The sequence below is a fragment of the Sphaeramia orbicularis genome, chromosome 12 (genome assembly GCF_902148855.1).
Source record: "Sphaeramia orbicularis chromosome 12, fSphaOr1.1, whole genome shotgun sequence".
In the NCBI taxonomy this organism is placed as follows: Eukaryota; Metazoa; Chordata; class Actinopteri; order Kurtiformes; family Apogonidae; genus Sphaeramia; species Sphaeramia orbicularis.
This window is the reverse complement of record NC_043968.1, coordinates 1,750,680-1,769,453: the sequence shown is the minus strand read 5'-3', so window position 1 is coordinate 1,769,453 and position 18,774 is coordinate 1,750,680. Positions and strand designations below refer to the sequence as shown.

General features: G+C 39.9%; 1 protein-coding gene across 1 annotated transcript in view; it reads left to right on the top strand.

The window, feature by feature from the left end:
* LOC115429306 (amyloid-beta A4 precursor protein-binding family A member 1-like) overlaps window positions 1-18,774 on the top strand; it is a 37,770-nt gene that overhangs the window by 8,879 nt on the left and 10,117 nt on the right. The window contains 8 exon segments of the mRNA XM_030148633.1: window positions 2,346-3,487; window positions 3,490-4,049; window positions 5,954-6,301; window positions 8,198-8,237; window positions 10,782-10,927; window positions 14,428-14,460; window positions 16,585-16,671; window positions 18,018-18,218. Coding sequence (XP_030004493.1) covers window positions 2,425-3,487; window positions 3,490-4,049; window positions 5,954-6,301; window positions 8,198-8,237; window positions 10,782-10,927; window positions 14,428-14,460; window positions 16,585-16,671; window positions 18,018-18,218 — 2,478 coding nt within the window. The 5' untranslated portion in view covers window positions 2,346-2,424.

The window sequence follows — 18,774 nt, the reverse complement described above, 5'->3', positions numbered from 1 at the left end:
ATATGAAGGTTTCTTAAGGACAAAACTTAAACATTTCATGTGTTCATTGGTGCTTATTTAGTATCAAGGTCACATAAATCATTCATGTCCTCCGTGTCAGTGGAACGTACAGAATAACTAAGTGTTAACTGGAAATGCTTTTAAGCTTTCACATCCGGTCAGACGTCATGAACTCACGAATCTTTTCCCTCCTTTAGATCAGATTTAGTGTCGTTTTGCGGGTCGGCTGGGTTTTATCGGTCCTGACCCTCCAGTATGATGGGGTCCCGGCGTCCTTTCTCAGCTCGTTGACCTCGGACACAGTGTGCAGATAAGTGATGGATCCCCCGATAGCCTCGTCATATCCAATAAATATCAAAACACTCACAGAGGGCGTTTATTATTCACACGGCGGTCGGATCCGTCCAACTCTGTCAGCTCTGATCTGATACCAGAGACAGCCCTCCTTATCCCAGCCCCCCCCCCCCCTTCCTACTCCTCCAGTCCTTTACCATCTGCTGCTGGTTGAATGAATGCGAAGGAGATTAAAGTGTTCCGCACATCCAGATGTATCCCAGAGGATTAAGGTTTTGCTATTAGCAGTATCAAGACGGGGCGTTCCCTCCTCGTTCCGTACGTCGGCCGTTCAGTCGTTACATAATGAACTCAAATCACTGTCATTCGGTTGAATTTGAATCACGTGGAGGATCATATTCCCTTAGACTTCCATGTTGTTCTCTGCTGTTTGAACTTTGACTGATGCTGTTGTAATAATGTTTTCCTGCTGATAATCTGCTTCTAATCCTTCTATTAATACAATTCCAAGTTCAGTTCCCGTGGAGTCGAGCTGCTGTTGCTCACCATGGTTCTCATCTTCATCTTCATCTTCATCTTCATTCCTTCCTTTTTTTTTTTTTCCTGTTGCCATTTTGTAAGTCTGCACTGATGCGTAGGGCTGTATATCGGCAAGAATCTGGCGATACAATACAAATCACAATACTAGGATAACGATATGATATATCACGATATATCATGATACTGTTAAAGGCAATTTTTTTGTTTGTTTCTTTTTTTTAAATGATTATTTCCTTGAAGAATTGAATTACACCAGAAATCTGCAGAAATACTGAACACATTTTTATTTGACCACAACAGGATCTAATGCTATATCACAAAATTTTTCTGTATCAAAACTTAAATTTTGTTTTACAGTTTAAGATCCTGTTCAAATGTTCATATTCTATTAGTTCAGAACTAACATCAGAACACTATTTTAGTTCAATCCCAACAAAGGAACTAACATTATGTGATAAAAGGGTGTTAAAGAATAATAAATAAAATACTAGAAAAGCACTTTGAGAGTGCAGACCTCCGCCAAAGCAGATCAGTGCACCCCCCCCCCCCCCCCCCCCCCCAATCACCACCAAAATTTGATCATTTGTTCCTTGTGCCAGTATCAACATTTCCTGAAATTTTCATCCAAATCTGTCCCTAAGTTTTTGAGTTACACATGGACAGACAGACAGACAAACCAACACCGGCAAAAACATAACCTCCTTGGCGGAGGTAACAAACAAAAAAGAAAAACAAAAGTGAACCTCCATAATATCTCCCTTTAAATAAATCCCTAAACATATCGATACAGTACTTTTTAATATCAATACAGTATTTTGAAATGAAACATCGCAATATATTGCACAACTGATATTTCCTTACACCCCTACTGATGCATGAAAGAACAACAGTCTTCAGGCTGTGACTTCACACAAAAACAATCTGCTGTCTTCACATCTCACTGAGGAATTATTGATGTTTATAAACTGTATGGACATAAATATCGGGACACATCATGTCTACAGGTGTACAATGTCCTGTTCATGAGGATTTGAGATAAAAACAGCAATATCAACATCAATATATTTAAATCAGTGGTTTCCAACCTTTTTTGGCTCGTGACCCCATTTTAACAACACACATTTCTGGCGACTCCAGACATTCAAAACAAGGGGTGTTGGAGAATATCGGTTCTGCAATATATCGCAATATTTCATTTCACAATACTGTACTGATATTAAAAAGTACTATATCGATATTTTTAGGTATTTATTCAAATGCAGATATGGCGGAGGTTCATTTTTGTTTTTTGTTTTTCTTTATTGTTTATACCTTATTTATTATTATTTAACACTATTTTATTAAATAATGCTTATTTGAAGTGTCCTAAAATCACTTTTTACTGTCTGAGAGGCAGATAGTAGTTCCTTTAGAAACAAGGAGAATTAGAAAAAAAATCGTGATATAGCATTAGTTTTCAGTTTGTGTTGAGTTTGACTGTGGTCTAACCTCTGATTCTCTGGTTCTTCTAGGTTGTTCCATGAATGTGGGATCTCCACAGTGACATGAAGAACATGTTCTGAAATCTCTGAAGCTGAAACGAGCTGAGCCATGAGCCACAAGTACGAAGGGGAGGCGACGGCAGAACCAGGCGAGGAGCACCGGCCGACGCCCGCGCCCCAGCGGAGCAGGCAGCCCAACGGGACCACGCCCACTGAACCCGTCCGACGCTCATGGAGACCATGTCAGATGCTCAACCAGGACGGAGAAATGAACCACCACCATCACCACCATCATCCGCCTATTCCTCACCACCACCATCATCATCATCACCACGCGCCGACGGGACGTGGACCTCAGCGTCACCGCCGGCGACCTCCATCGGGACAAAGCCAGGCTCAGGGGGCTGAAAGTCGAGACCCCGCCGAGCCACGACCCGTCCACCCGCGCCCTGGTGTTGCTCGCTACCGTCGTCATGGTGACCCCAACCCTAGGGTCAGAGGTCATCGACCGAGGCAGCCGATCAGAGAGGTGGAGGAGTCCTCGGAGAGACAGGCAGAGGTGCAGCAAAGCTCACCAGAGGATACTACGACGGACGAAGCCCAGACTCCGGTCGCTGTTGTCTCACTTGATACTCCACCCGACGATGAGGAGCCCCAACCCAAACATGAAGCCCAGCAAGAGCAAGAACAACCGACGCAGGAGGAGGAGGAGGAGGAGGAAGGAAAGAACACTGAAAGACCAGAGCAGCCGGAGGAGGACGGACATGCCACGGAGACAGTAGGTGATGGAGCAGAGCAGGTGGAGGAGGATCAGGAGGAGGAGGCGACCGACGACATGGTGGAGAACAGCGCGGCTCAGGAAAGCGAAATCACCGACCTCTGCTCGGACACAGAGAGCGTGGCGTCCCTGAGCATGGACGGACCTCTGCACAGTCCACCGCCACTGCACTCCCCGACTCCACCGTCGTCACCGGACGGTCCACATTTCCCCCAACTCGATCACTTCAGCGAGGACATGAGTACAAGTCCTCCGCCCGACAATGACATGCTACCCGAAGAAGACGAGGACGAGGATGAGGAGGACTGCTACGAACCCGCGTCTCGCTCCGAATCTTATCCGAAAACCTATGCAGACTTTTATAGCGAATCCCACCAAAAGTCTTACCCGGAGCCAAAATGCACCCGAACTCATTCCCTGAGCCGCTGAAGACCTCGTATCCTGAGAGAGAACCTCGCAGACAGTCCGGCTGGAGCTCTGGACCTAAAGTGGAGAACGTACCAAAAGGGGCTCCCAACTCTCATCATGCCCCAAGGCATAGCAGAGACAGAGGTTCGCATCCTTTACCCCCTGATCACTCTATTGGCTGCCGGCTGCACCACTACGATGGCCAGTCCGACGGAGAGGGGGCCGGTCCAGACTGTAGCCCCATCCCCAAAAGTCGTAAGCAGGCGTCCCGACGTGCGGAAGTCCCAGCGAAGAGCCCCTCGTCTGGGCAGAGCAGCTCAGGAGAGGCCCCCGATGACCGGAGCGCCGGGGAGGACGGGGCTACGAAAGGCTCTGGAGACGCCATCAGCCTCGCCATCAAAGGTATCAAGGAGGCCATCGAGGAGGTGAAGACCAAGACAGTGCGGTCGCCCTACACCCCTGACCAGCCCATGGAGCCCATCTGGGTGATGAGGCAGGAGGTCAGCCCCACCGAGGACGGCTACCCGCCGCAGACGGCAACTGCACAGGTACGTGTTTGGAACATACGAAAAGTCATGAACACTTAGGAGGCAGCGTTTCTTTTTCCCTTTATTTAGGAGTTACCGTGGTAACTTGTCGCGAAATGCTCATTACATTGTAACCAAATGTCGATATAGAGTTATAATATCGTTAGCTTCATAGCATAATTAGCTCTTACACATATGGACAAAAGTATGTGGACACGTTCATTTCAGTTGTTTTTTTTCTAACGGGTCTGGGGACTTTTTTAGTTTTTTAGTTTTGGTGAGTTTTTACCTCGTTTTGTTCATGCTACTCCTTATTTTTATCACCTCTGCCAGGAAGTATTGTGATCACTCTGCTTTGTGTGTTTGTTTGTTTGCGTGTTTGTTTGTTAGCAACTTTACGGGAAAACTATCACAACCACCTTTACCAAATTGTACCCACAGATAGGCCTAGGCCCTGGGACCAACCCATTAAATTTTGGGCCAAGTAGGCCAAAGTTCAAGGTCACAGCAAGGTCACAAAATCTACAATTTTCCTATCTCTCACCATTGAGTAATTTTCGAAAATTCATAAAAAATTCAAAACGACTCCGATTATCCTCCAATTTGATCCACCCGTAGCTTAGAAAAATATCTTGTATCTGGCACAAAATTGTCCACATCCACTGTGGAATGTGGACTCTGTGGACATTTACATTTAACATTCAAAATCCCATTTACCACACATTTTTCATTATAACTCAACAAATATTGATGTGAATTGAATATAATTTGACATACACATGACTGGTACCAAGCTTCAACTTTTTCTGCTGTATGGAACAACCTTGAAACTGTTGAATTTAAAAAGAAATAGTCGATCCACACATGCACACTGTTCAGAGTGCTTGGCGGAAGTTTGCGTTCTCTCAACACTTGTTTTAAATTTATTATTCACTTTTGTTCGTTGTATTGATCAATTTGGCCGTTTTTGTTAATTTTGCTGCTTATTTTATTCTGTTTTTACTTAATTTTAGTCTTTTTTTTTTTGCTTATTTTTTTCATGTTAGGGGTTAGGGTGTGTATACAACCACTGTCATTGATCCAGCTCCATGGGTTTTACTGGCGAATCAATGTTGTAGAAGATGATATTGTTTCCATGGTAACTACGGAGCCTCTGAACGTCCAATACTGGTAGTTGAGATAAGGGCATGATTTACATGAATTAAATTAAATATGTATTCTCTTCTGTTGTATATTTAGCAATGATTACATTGAAACTTTTTTGTTTGTGGAAACATTGTGTTAATTGTAAATAGGGTTCGGCAAAATAAGTCTGAATTTCAGCCTAAACCCTTTCAGTCGCATTGTATATGGAACAATGGATATGTTGTTTTTTGTTTAAAGTAATTAACGACTGAATAAACTACTACTTCTAACTACTACTACCATGAAAATATGAATAACTGTATTTTACATCAATTTTTTACATGTATTGATAGAATTAGTGGATCAACAGGTATTAAACAGTTTAGATCAGTAGATGGTTTTGGTTTAAGGAGGATGTTTGGGTCTTTAAGGGTTAATTGTGTTTGAAGGTGTGAGGAATAGGAATACTGTAGGAAATGTGTTTATATTTGCAAGAAACAACATTTCACTGCAAAAACTGACTCAAACTAACAATCAGTCTCTTTGTACTTAGTGTATTTTCTGAAGTGTTGATCTGTTTCTTGAAGCTACCTTTTTTATATTTGCTCAGCATGAAATGATAATGAAATTGATTTTGTTACGTCCAGGAAGTTTTAAAATGAGATTTACGACCTCTGCTTTAATTTCACTTTGTGTCGGTTGGATTTAAGCCCAGATCCTGAATCATGTTGTCTGTGGAAGGTGTCAGCGGGTCTGCAGACTGAACTTATCTCTTATCGTTTGTCATCTCTTCCTCTCAGTCCTTGCCTCAGTCGCCATCACAGTCGGCATCCGAGTCTCCGTCCCGTTACTCATCGGCTCCAGTTCGGGAAATCGTCAGTCCGACCAGAGCTGAGTCATCCAGAGCGTTTCACCAACAGCCGCCTCAGCACAAGCATCACCCCCACCCTCAGCCCCACCAGGGCCACCAGGTGAAGCAGAGGGAGGCCTCCAAGCAGACGTACGCTCAGCCGCAGCCGTACGGACATGCCCCGCCCACTCAGCACCAACAGCGTCCACCTCAGCATCATCAGCCTCCAGCTCCAGCTCCAGCTCCAGCTCCAGTTCCAGTTCAGCCACAGTCTCCACAGCAGCCGTCGGTGCAGGAGGTGGGTGCACTGACCCAAACAGTCCAAAAAGAATCCGTTTGGTGGATTCTCTGACTCAAACCTGTAAATGTAAAGAAGTAGGAGGAGAAATAGAGGTTTAAGAGGCTTCAGGGTTTCAGCTCCATGAAGGAAAAGAAGGTACGACAAGAAAAGGGCGATAAAGCCACCTTAGCAAAGGGGACATCCCTAATTGTCAACAGTTTGTCGTCCGTCCATCTGTATGTGCAAAAACTTTGGCGTGGACTGATGGGGTGTTAGAAAATATCGGTTCTGCAATATATCGTGATATTTCATTTCACAATACTTTATCAATATTAAGAAGTACTGTATCAGTATTTTTAGGTATTTAGTCAAATGCAAATATGGCGGAGGTTCATTTTTGTTTTGTGTTTTTTTTTTTTAACTGTGTCTATCTTATTTATTATTATTTAACACTTTTTTATTAAAGAATGGTTCATTGAAGCATCCTAAAAGCACTTTTTACTGTCTGAGAGGCAGATGGTAGTTCCTTTGTTAGGATTGTACAAAAATAATGTTCTGATGTTAGTTCTGAACAGGATCTTAAACTGTAATGTCTGTAAAACATAATTTCAGTTTTAACACAGGAACATTTTGTGATATAGCATTAGATCCTGTTGTGATCAAATACAGTGATCAAATTTAGTATTTGTGCATATTTCTGGTGTAATTCAATTCTTCCAGGAAATAATCATTTTTAAAAAAGAAACAAAAAATTGCCTTTTTAACAGTATCATGATATATAGTGATATATCGTATCAAGATCCTAGTGTTGTGATTTGTCTCGTATCGCCAGATTCTTGCCAAGACAGCCCTAGTGGACTGAAGGCCAAGGGTTTTCAAGGGCGGGCATGTTATGTTTCCATCAGACAAATTTTTATTGAAGTTATATTCATGCAATTTGAGGGTCAATGGAAAAGTGACTTCTGTCAGATGAACCTGAGCTCCTCCTGTATCACTTCCATCTCAGTGTTCAGCATATGAATGCATTCCATTAGAAGTTAATTACAGGAAACGTCTAATCTGCTGAATGTAATGTGCTCTTCATCTTATATCATTTGAAAGTTTTACCAATATGAAAAGAAATACTGACGATTGGATCTAAAACTGTCCATGATTTGAAGTGTGACCGTCCTTTTTCTGTCACAGATGGACTAGAAACAGCCAGTCGTTTCCCTGTTGAAAACCTAATGTTACATTAAATATTGTATTTTCATTGAACGAATAGATGAAAAAAACAGCTGCATATGATCTCATGATGCACAACTGTCTCCTTTATCTCCAGAGGTCTCGTCTCTGCTGGGTTTGGTTCACTTCTGTTGTTTTATTCTTATATCCTCTTGTTGTACTCAACGGTTCTTGACTATTTTTAGTGCAAGAACTTACTGGAAACTTAGTTGGTTGCCTGGCAACAACAAAGTAATTTGTAAGTATAGTGCAGCACATAAAACCTCCAACCACTCAGGAATGTTTCCACTGTGTCTCTGTATTAATTAAGGTGATTTGTTGAGCATTAGTGACGTCTTTAGGTGGATTTAGTTATTTTTAGACTTATCTGCGTTCCCTGTTGTTATTGATGGTTGTATTGATCATCTGAGGGGCAGTCCAAGTTTACATGTGTCTAAACCAGTGGTATGTCCAAACCCTTTAACCTGTGAATATCCAACCTTTAGTCAGTATCTGCAGCCTGTAAATGGAACGCTGAGGCTGAAGCAGGTTGAATCTTAAACTCTTTATCTTTTACCTGGTGTTTATCTGCCTGCTGCTGAAACGCTGACAGCAGGAAAAGTCCTCCAGAATTTCAATGAGCTGCGAGAGATCTGCAGTATGTGACTGGAAATAATAAATGTTGGGTTTTTTTGTTTGTTTTTTTTCCAGATTCGCAGATCTCTTCCTCCATTTCCAACATTCGTGGATGGTGAGTAATTCACACTAATCTGACATGGAAAACCTCCAGATTTCAATCTGTTGAACCCTTCGATGTATGAGTGGCTCAAAAACATGTTATTGACGTCATGTCATTTAGATTTTTAATTTACCTTTTATAGATTTTGTATGATTGTAGTTTTTGTATTAACACACCAACTGTCCATAGGTGGGTCAAAATGACACACATTCATTTACAATGGAATTACACCTGAACCTTTGATTCATTCTACAGATAATCTAATCTAATCTAATTTAATATAATCTAACTTTGAAAAATTACTTTTTCCAGACCAGATGTTTTTTTTTAGTCTCTTGGTGTTGATTATAATCTTCCCTATAATCTGAAGGACTGGCTCAGTCTGTGGATGTTGACATTGTTCTATTGTTGTTAAATCAGAATCAGCTTTATTGGCCAAGTATGTGAACACGTACAAGGAATTTGGCTTTGGTTTTTACATTGGTCATGACATACAGTTCCAACATGAACCCAGAACAACATGTGGACCTGGACACAATAGAGACAAACAGTCCACTAGAGACAGAGACAACAATGGATTGAGATTTACAGTGGATTTACTATGTGATATGTACAGAGTGTAAACTGGAGTTTTTATACAGTGAGTGGATGTGTGGGTCTGGTCTATTAAAAATATATGTTTATGTATATATTATTTACAGTGGGTTTTACATTGTAATATGTACGAGGGCCATTCAATAAGTTCATGGCCTCACCCAGAAATACTGGTTGTTATAATACAGGATGTTACATTCTTTCGTGATGGGATAGTGATGCTTGAACATCGATGGACCAAGTGCATTGCTGTAAATGGAGATTATGTTGAAAAATAAAATATAAATTATCAGTCTGTGTTGTTCTGTTCTGGGTGAGGCCATGAACTTATTGAACGGCCCTCATACAGGAAGTGCAAATTGAAGTATTTATACAGTGAGCGGATATGTGCAGGAATACAGTCTGTAAAAATATGTTTATGTATATATATATATATATATATAAATTAATGTAGTGCAAATACAGTTTTTTATTTTTTTACGTAAATACTATATATTCTTTAATATATTCTAGTACGTTGGCCCATGAGGAACCACAGATTCTAGATCCTCTGATCCAGTTCATTCCTTTACTTTCTTTCCTTTCTTGGTAAATTCCACTGGTATTTCAGTTGAATAACCTCTCAGCTGATATGTCTGTTTCTGCACATGAAATTTGACACCATGGCAATGTGGCCCTATTGTTTATCTGTTGCTAGGTAACCCACTTCAATGATGATTCTGTGATTCTGGACAATTATAAGTCTATTGAATTCAAAAATTACTAATAGCTACCGAAATATTGGTCTGATCCACTAGCTGTTTTCAGCTGTCTGTTCCTTGAACAAAAATTCATAAGTATGCCAAACTGAAGCAGTCAGCTTTGTACAGATTTAGTGTGACGCCTGAGATACACACAGTCCACTTCCCTTTTATAATATAGGATATTTTACTCCTCAAATTTTCAAAATATAATTTTTTTTTAAATAGTTAAAAATGTTAAAAGTTGAAAAATAAAAAAAAGTCAAACATGAAATCATTCTTTTTTGGACCTAAATATAATATAAAAGATTATTTTTAACATAATAAAATAACAAAAGTGACTTAAAAACACATCGATTGTAACAGGGGTCATTTTGTGGAGGGTCCAAACACCCAGACATCGAAGGGTTAAGGTTTGTGTGTGTGTGTGTGTATATATATATATATATATATATATATATATATATGTATATGTATGTGTGTATATATATATGTGTGTGTGTGTGTATGTGTAAATATATATATATATATATATATATATATATATATATATATATATGTGTGTATATGTATGTATGTATGTATGTGTGTGTGTATATGTATATATATATATGTGTGTGCTCTGGCTGTATTGTAACTGTGCTCTCTGATGCACATATATAGACTACATATTTATTGGCTTTTGCACCGTTTTTGTATGTATTTTACAGGGTTTCCGCGGGGTCTTCAAAAGTCTTGAATTTACAAGCCTGTATTTTAAACCTTAAAAACTCTTTAAAATGTATTAAATTTGATATGGTAGGTCTTAACTTACGTTGCCATAAACTTGTTGGCTGTGTTGTGTTTAAATGTGTCTGGTAAATGTCAAAGCTGCTGTTAGTCGATACAATTCCACCCGTGCCAACTCGAATATTTACATTAAAATTAGGAACCAATTATCATTAACTTTTCAGCCCCCGGTGATTAATGACTCTGACCGATGGGAATCAAGGCATTGGAGTAAATAAGTATATTTTCCTAAATTGTAGGAGTCACAAATTTTTGCTAGTATGGCTGTGAAATAGGCAGTAGATTCTGTTCTAAGTGGTCTTAAAAGGCCTTAAAAAGGTCTTAAATCTAACTTTTTGAAACCTGTAGGAACCCTGATCTGAGGAGGATGGTTGTAAATGTCTAAAAATGACGAATGATGCCTCTGTTTTCATGTACGTGGTTCATCGTGCAGTTCCAGGACCCTGTGACCCTGAAGACCTGATCGACGGGATCATCTTTGCAGCGACATACCTGGGCTGCACCCACCTGCTGTCGGAGAGGACGCCGTCCAAGAGCGCCCGGATGCAGCAGGCGCAGGAGGCCATGAGCCGAGTCCGGGTGAGGAAGACCGCATCAGGTCTGAGCGTCAGGTTCAGGGTCCGGCTGTGGACCAGAGTGTTGGACCAGTGGGTTCTGTGGTTTATCTGGTGAATACAGACGGAGCGGACACCAGGGGTTAAAAGAACACAAAACTGAGCCCGTTTACATGACCATAAAAATCCCATAACTAGGAGTAATCTGATATGTGTCATAATCAGATGCGACGTGTTTCAAGGTTATTATCATTAATGAAAACTAACGAAATGACAAAAAGTAGAATTGTAAAAACATTTTTGTTAACTGAAATGAATAAAAACTATAATTAAAAGAAAAAAATGATAGCTAACTGAAACCATATTGTGTGTTTACAAAACTAACTAAAATGTATAAAAATTATGGATCAAATTCCCTTCGTTTTCGTCTTTGTCAATGTCAGATTGATATGAAATTGATTTATTTCCCTCAAGCAATTTTAGCTGCTGGCACCATATGGTATTTAACGGTCCGTCACTTCTCATTACTTGTGGTTTCCAGTCGTCTTCTGGTCCCCACTCTACCTGGAAACATGGAGACTAAAGTTGGGAGAAAGCAGCAGAGTCCTGTCTGGGATTTATTTGAATACGACGACAGAGAAGAAGAGAAAAGATATGACAAAACTAAAATTAATACTAAAACTAAACTAAAGCTCAGCATTTAGAAAAAAATGAAGAATAATAAAAACTAGCTAACCTGCTCTAAAATCGAATTAAAACTAACTGAATTAGAGAAAAAAAAGTCAAAACTAAATAAAACTAAACTATAATGAAAAATCCAAAACTATTAGAATCTTGGTTCATATATAGGGCTGTGTATTGGCAAGAATGTGGCAGTACCATACAAATCACAGTCCTAGGATCACGATATGATATATCCTAATATATCATGGTGCTGTTAACAAGGCGGTATTTTTTTTGTTTTGCATCTTTTTTAAAAATTATTTCTTGAAAGACTAACATCTGCTCCTCTCAGTCAGTAATAAGTGCTTTTAGGATGATTGAAATAACCATTATTTAACAAATCAGTGTTATCAATCTAAAAAGACTACATGTATGACCTGCAGCATCACAAAACTACTGTTGTATGTAAACAACAGAGCAAAATATCCATGTGAATGTAGAAATAAAAGAGCTTGCAGAATTCCCAAAAATATAAACAAAAATAAACCTCCACCATGTCTGCATTTGAATAAATACCTAAAAATATCAATACACATTTTTTAATATTGATACGGTATCTTGAAATGAAATATTGCGATATATCGTGGAACCGATATTTTCTTACACCCTTATCCATTTATTTATTTATTTATTTATTTATTTATTTATTTATTTAACAGATTGTGGTCTATGTGAACACAGCTGCGATACTTTAACAATAGTAGAAACAGGCCTGAGTCACAGGGAGGTTCTGTTAGATTTCTCTCAGATTCCCTCTGTGTGTTTTAAATTATACATGATTGAATAAATTTCTCATCAGTGCCTTTTATATCAAACACAAAGAGCATCATTGAAGCCTTTAGTGTTTGTCAAAAACCAGAAGGACGTCTGTCTATTTTAAATGAATTGTGTTTTTTTAGTTAATTGCTGATAAAACGAGACACAAACTCGGTCTGAAAAACGTTTGTAATTAACTTCATCTCTAATTAGTTTGATTTGTTCAGTCAGTGAACGCAGCATTTCAGAGGAAGCTCAGCTTAGAGCTCCTCGGTTCAGAGACGGCAGTAACTGAGCGCGCTCAGACACGGCGTCCGTGACAGAACCGAGGTCGTCTGGGCGTTCACGTCTGTAACTTCACCGTCCCTGAACGAGGCGACGGCCGCGGGTCCAGCTCAGCACACATCAGCCTCCGCTTGACTGGAGGTTACGTAAAACCCAGAGCGGAGGGTCCGCTGTCTGTGGCGCTCGGATCCACTGAGGTGACGGCAGCACTCCGGAACCACAACAGCACAGACCAGAACCACAACAGCACAGACTAGAACCACAACAGAACAGACCAGAACAGCACAGACTAGAACCAGAACAGCACAGACCAGAACCACAACAGCACAGACTAGAACCACAACAGCACAGACTAGAACCACAACAGAACAGACCAGAACAGCACAGACCAGAACCACAACAGCACAGACCAGAACCAGAACAGCACAGACTAGAACCACAACAGCACAGACCAGAACCAGAACAGCACAGACTAGAACCAGCTCTGGGTTCTGTGTGTGTTCTGTTCAGTGGGTTCATCACAGATGCAGGTTCTTCAGTGGATCCTCCTGGACCAACGCTGGCATCAGGGTTTTATCGATTTACTGAATTTAACCTTTACTTAAACAGATGACTAACAACTAACACATAACTAACCTCCCTCCCTTCTCCCCTCACTCCTCACTTTCTCCTTTTCTCTCCCTCCCTCCCCTCACTCCTCCCTTTCTCCTTTTCTCTCTCCCTACTCCTTCCTCCCTCCCTTCTCCCCTCTCTCCTTCCTCACTCCTCCCTCCCTCCTTTTCCTCCTCCCTCCCTCTTTTTCTTCCTTCCTCCCTCCCTCCCTTCTCTCCTCTCTTCCTCCTTTTCTTCATCCCTCCTCCCTCCCTTTTCCCCTCACTCCTTCCTCACTCCTCCCTCCTTTTCTTCCTTCCTCCCTCCCTTCTCTCCCCCCTCCTTCCTTTTCTTCCTTCCTCTCTCCCTCCCTCCCTCCCTCTTTTTCTTCCTTCCTTCCTCCCTTCTCTCCTCTCTTCCTCCTTTTCTTCCCCCCTCCTCCCTCCCTTTTCCACTCACTCCTTCCTCACTCCTCCCTTTTCTTCCTTTCTCCCTCCCTTCTCTCCTCCCTCCTTCCTTTTCTTCCTCCCTCCCTTCTCCCCTCACTCCTTCCTCCCTCCTTCCTTTTCTTCCTTTCTCCCTCCCTTCTCTTCTCCCTCCTTCCTTTTCTTCCTCCCTCCCTTCTTCCCTCACTCCTCCCTCCCTCCTTTTCTCCCTCCCTGCCTCCTCCTATATTCATAAACCTTTATTTTAAGGGCAGATGTCAGTCATTGATCGTTCCCGATCACATATTGATCTCTACTATTGGAACTCCTCCTCGCGTCAGAACAAATATCATTTCTTTTCTTTGGAGGAGTGATGTCTTTATTATCGTCTCTGCTGATGAAGGCGAACACACTGGTTTGTTGTGAACCACTCGTCACATCAGCTGTTCAGAGGCAAACGGAGGCTGAACACACATTTGGACACAGCAGCCGTGAACACCAGGCTGATTTTGTCTGCGGGCCCGTTACTGTCACATCCATGCAGAGGAAACTTTTGATTGGTGTTGTTGCGAAGGCCTGTGGTCAGATGTGACAGACGGGAACATCACTGTCCTCCCACACACACACACACACACACACAACACACACCTTTAAGGTCCGTTCGGTCTTAATTTGGCATTTGGAACATAGTCTGCCGCTGTGTTGAGGCTGAGTCTGACTCTGTTCTTCTTTCTGGTCATTACAGGCTGCTCAGAAACAGGCCAAGAACAGGAAAAAGGTACGTTCATTTGGTTTATCTCTCATCTATCACCTCTTAACTGCACACACCGGGGTTGAACGCTGACGTTTGGTGAAAATGTCAAACATGGGAACAGACGATGATTTGAACAAACCTGCTTTAACGTAAAAATAAACTTCACATATATTTTGAGTTTGACATTGTTAAATCTGTGTTTTGTCTATTATCCACCATATGGACAAAAGTATGTGGACACGCTGAATTCAGGTGTTTCTTTTCGAACAGGGGTCTGGGATACAAAACAATAATGACTAATGTTATAATGTAGTTTTATATTATGGGATAAATATCATTACATTGATTAGTTTGGATTAAATTATCTATGTTTCTAAAATGACTTTTGACCTCATTTCTCTCAACATTGATTTTGTTTCTTTTGTTTTTTTGTTTTTTTTTAATCCATGATTATGATTTTAAATGTTCTACCTCTAAATTTCTAAAATATTTTTCGTGCTCTGACGGTAAATAATAATCACAATACTATATTAATTCCATAAGGAGGTTATTGTGTGTTACAGTTGTTTCATTCAAGTAGAATAAAAAGCAGCAAGAATGAAATGATCAATACAACAGTTATAATACATAGTTTTATTTTGGGATGAATATCATTGCATTGGTTAATTTGGTGAGGAAATATTAATGTTTATAAACTATATGGACATAAATATTAGGACACATCATGTCTACAGCTGTAAGATGTCCTGTTCATGAGGATCTGAGATAAAAACATCAATATTTCCTTAGAGTTTAATGGTAGATTTTTCTTCATCAGTCAGATGTGATGAAAGTAGATGGTTAGTTGTGGTAGAAAATGATTATTTACAGTCAGAGCAGGAAAAATATTTTGGAAATTTAGTGGAAGAACATTTAAGATCATAGTCATGGATAAAAAAAAAACTTAATCGATGTTGAGAGAAATGAAGTCAAAACCACCTCTGAGGCATTTTAGACAGAAGGATAACAGTTTAAACCAAACTAACCAATGCAATGATATTTATCCCATAATATAAAATTATATTATAACTAGGGATGTAACGATTACCGGTATGACGATGAACTGCAGTAAAATTGCTGACAGTTAGTATTACCGTTTAAATTCTAGTTATCATGATAACCGTGTTTGATTACCGCACTTTTCCGGAGAAAACACCTATGTAAAGATCTGCTTTGATGTCAAATATTTGAGTAAGTTTTAATTTATTACAATTTTAATTGTATATACCTAATATTTGGAACCAATATTCACTTTGAAAGTCTTTGAAAAGGTTCGTTAAGCATCTTTGTGTTATTTATACAATAAATTATATACATTTTTCATATCGGATTTTATGCATTTTGTGTTTTCTGGCCTTTTGTGTTGATATAGTTGGTTAAAGTGAAAAAAAAATAATAGACAGATGATATAGATGAAGTTGTGCTGAAAAAAAAAGATACCAAACCATTTGTTTATGTAGTATATAAAGGCAAGATCAAAAGTACTGAAAAATGGCCAAAAAAGGCTCAGACCACTAAGGGTTAATATGTGAATGTTTCTGCCAAGAGAAAGTACATTGTGCCAATTATTTTATTTATTTATTTATTTTTTTGTTGTTCTTGGGTTTGTTTGTTTTTTTTTTTCAAAATACAATTTGGTTAAATTATTTCAGTGTGTGTGTAAGTACTTTTTGAATGTTTTGAGCACTATTTCAACAATACCGCGATAATAATGATAACCGTGATTATTTTGGTCACAATAACCGTGATGTGAAATTTTCATATCGTTACATCTCTAATTGTAACATTAGTCATTATTGTTTTGTTAGAAAAACACCTGAATTGAACGCGTCCACATACTTTTGTCCATATAGTGAATATATTTTCAGTTTGGTTATTTAGCAGGTGATGTCGGTTTGATGAACACTCTAATGCTAATGCCTGTAAACGCAGAGCCATTGAACAGGTTGTGTTTTTCATTTTTCATTTGTATGTTTGTCTGCCTTCTATCACAGCCGTCAGATGGGATAGTTTCTGACAGTTGTTCTTCACTGCTGCTCCTCAGTCTGTTGCTTCCTCTGATCACATCTTCTTCTTCTTCTTTTCTTGTGGTTGGTCTCGGCGGTTTAGAGCCCTGACAGCGAGGTTCCGTCCACAGCTGAGGTGGATCTGTTCATGTCCACACAGAGGATCAAAGTCCTCAATGCTGACACTCAGGTATTCACACTTTTACTGCAACAGAACCTGCAGACCAGTCCACCATGCAAAGGTTAACCCTGTAAGGACGACCGTGAAACTAGGCCCAGGTGTATTTAGGTTGGTTTTGAAATAAATGTGTCAGAAAATGTCTTTTTTTACCAATTCTTTTCCACCTTTTTTTATGTTTAGGAAGAACTTAATTTAAAATTTAATCTGGCCATTAATTATGATTATAATAAACTAGCAGCATTGTACCCGCGGTGCCATTGTACGATAGCATGGTAAGTAGAACTTGTCTGCCACCACTATCCATTTTTTAAACTACCATTTAATCATGCATTGTGCAGGTAATAATTTGAGCCAACATGTGAGGCATGAAGGGAAGAGCATGTATTTGATTGGCCTATCAAGCATGATTACATTCATCCAGCGGTACTGAACTGCAGCCTTCACACTGTAGCATCGTCTGCTAGCAGTAGAAATGTCATGAACGGCAGCAGAACCACTTCCAGAAATGGAGTATGGCGGCTAGGATGAAGAATTCAAAGTAGAGAGAGGCTAAAATGGCCCAGCATACTTCACAACATTTGAATACGGACATAAAATTCTGCCTAGTAGATAGTCAGGTAATGTTTCTATTCATTTGGCGAGTTTGGCGGCGATCGGGCCTGTGAAGGCTGAGGAAAATCCATACAAACGCCCTCCTGTGATGGAACATCAATCGATTGGACACAGAACGTGTATTATATAGTAGGATAATTAATAATTAAATGTGGGGTAGAAGACCCTGGAAAAACGGTTCGAGTAAGCTACATTTTGAAAATACACAATCGAAAAGTCCAAACCCTTTTCTTCAGATTTCCCCTGAAGCCACGCCTCCAGAGTATCAGACTGTACCCGCAGAGGGGGGAGGGACAAATGGCAGTGGAGTTTGATAGACATGTCACCATTCATTCATTTCAATGGGCCCGTTAAAATGACTGGATGGTGTTTTTTCAGTCCTGTCTGTTCCACAGGTGACTACATTTTTTAAATTTTTGCGTTAGAGCATTTAATTAAATGGTTGTAATCAGGGTGTGAAGGGGATTTTAAGTAATACAAAAAAAAATTCTCCAGGAAAACATCTCCTACCCCACCTTTAAAATTGTCGTATTATACTAAAAAAATAAAATAGACTTGATTTTTTTAATCATATTTATTATGAAAAACAATTGTAAATGTTCATAATGAAGCTTTACAAGATTATAGAAATAAACTTTCAACTATTTCCCATTTCCCATGTGTTTTTTTTTTCACACACTGAATGAAACTGTGTGTGTGTGTGTGTGTGTGTGTGTGTGTGTGTGTGTGTGTGTGACCTACAGGAGTCTTTAATGGACCTGCCTCTCAGGACCATCTCCTACATCGCAGACATCGGGAACATGGTGGTGCTGATGGCCCGAGGGAAGATGGTCCGGTCCCGCAGCGCTCAGGAAAACCTGGACCACGGACCCGAGCAGACCACCATGAGCCAGGACGACAGACGCCTGTACAGGATGATCTGCCACGTCTTCGAGTCCGAGGACGTGAGTCAGCCATCAATCCAACACCGACCTGAGCAGAACGACACACTGTCACATCCAACCACTATATTTAAAGAAGAAATACACACATTTACTAAAAAAAAAACACCTGAAACATTATAGAACTAAATAGAATAGAATAGAATAGAATAGAATAGGTCTTTATTGTCACCGAGTCTGTTTCCATTACCATATAAGTCCGATATCTGGGAGTAATCACATAATTGTAAAAATCCGATCTAACACATTTACATGCACATAAGAAATGCGATAATCATTAAACCGTGGTTAAGATGCTCCAGTCTGTTATCAGATTTCTTTTAAGAGTACGTACGTATGTAGTGATGGTAGACTTGAACATCCTGTTGTCTTCTGCTCATGTTTGACTATATAACTTCCGTTCTCTTATATTTTTAATTGTGTTTATGCATGTGCAGACGTAAAAGAACTAAATAAATCCGATTAACCTGTTTACATGTGTGAACACATCGAGTATTGGGGTGAAATGTAGGTGTGTTAATCCAATTTCTCATAATCAGAAAACTGCTGTTATTGGTCA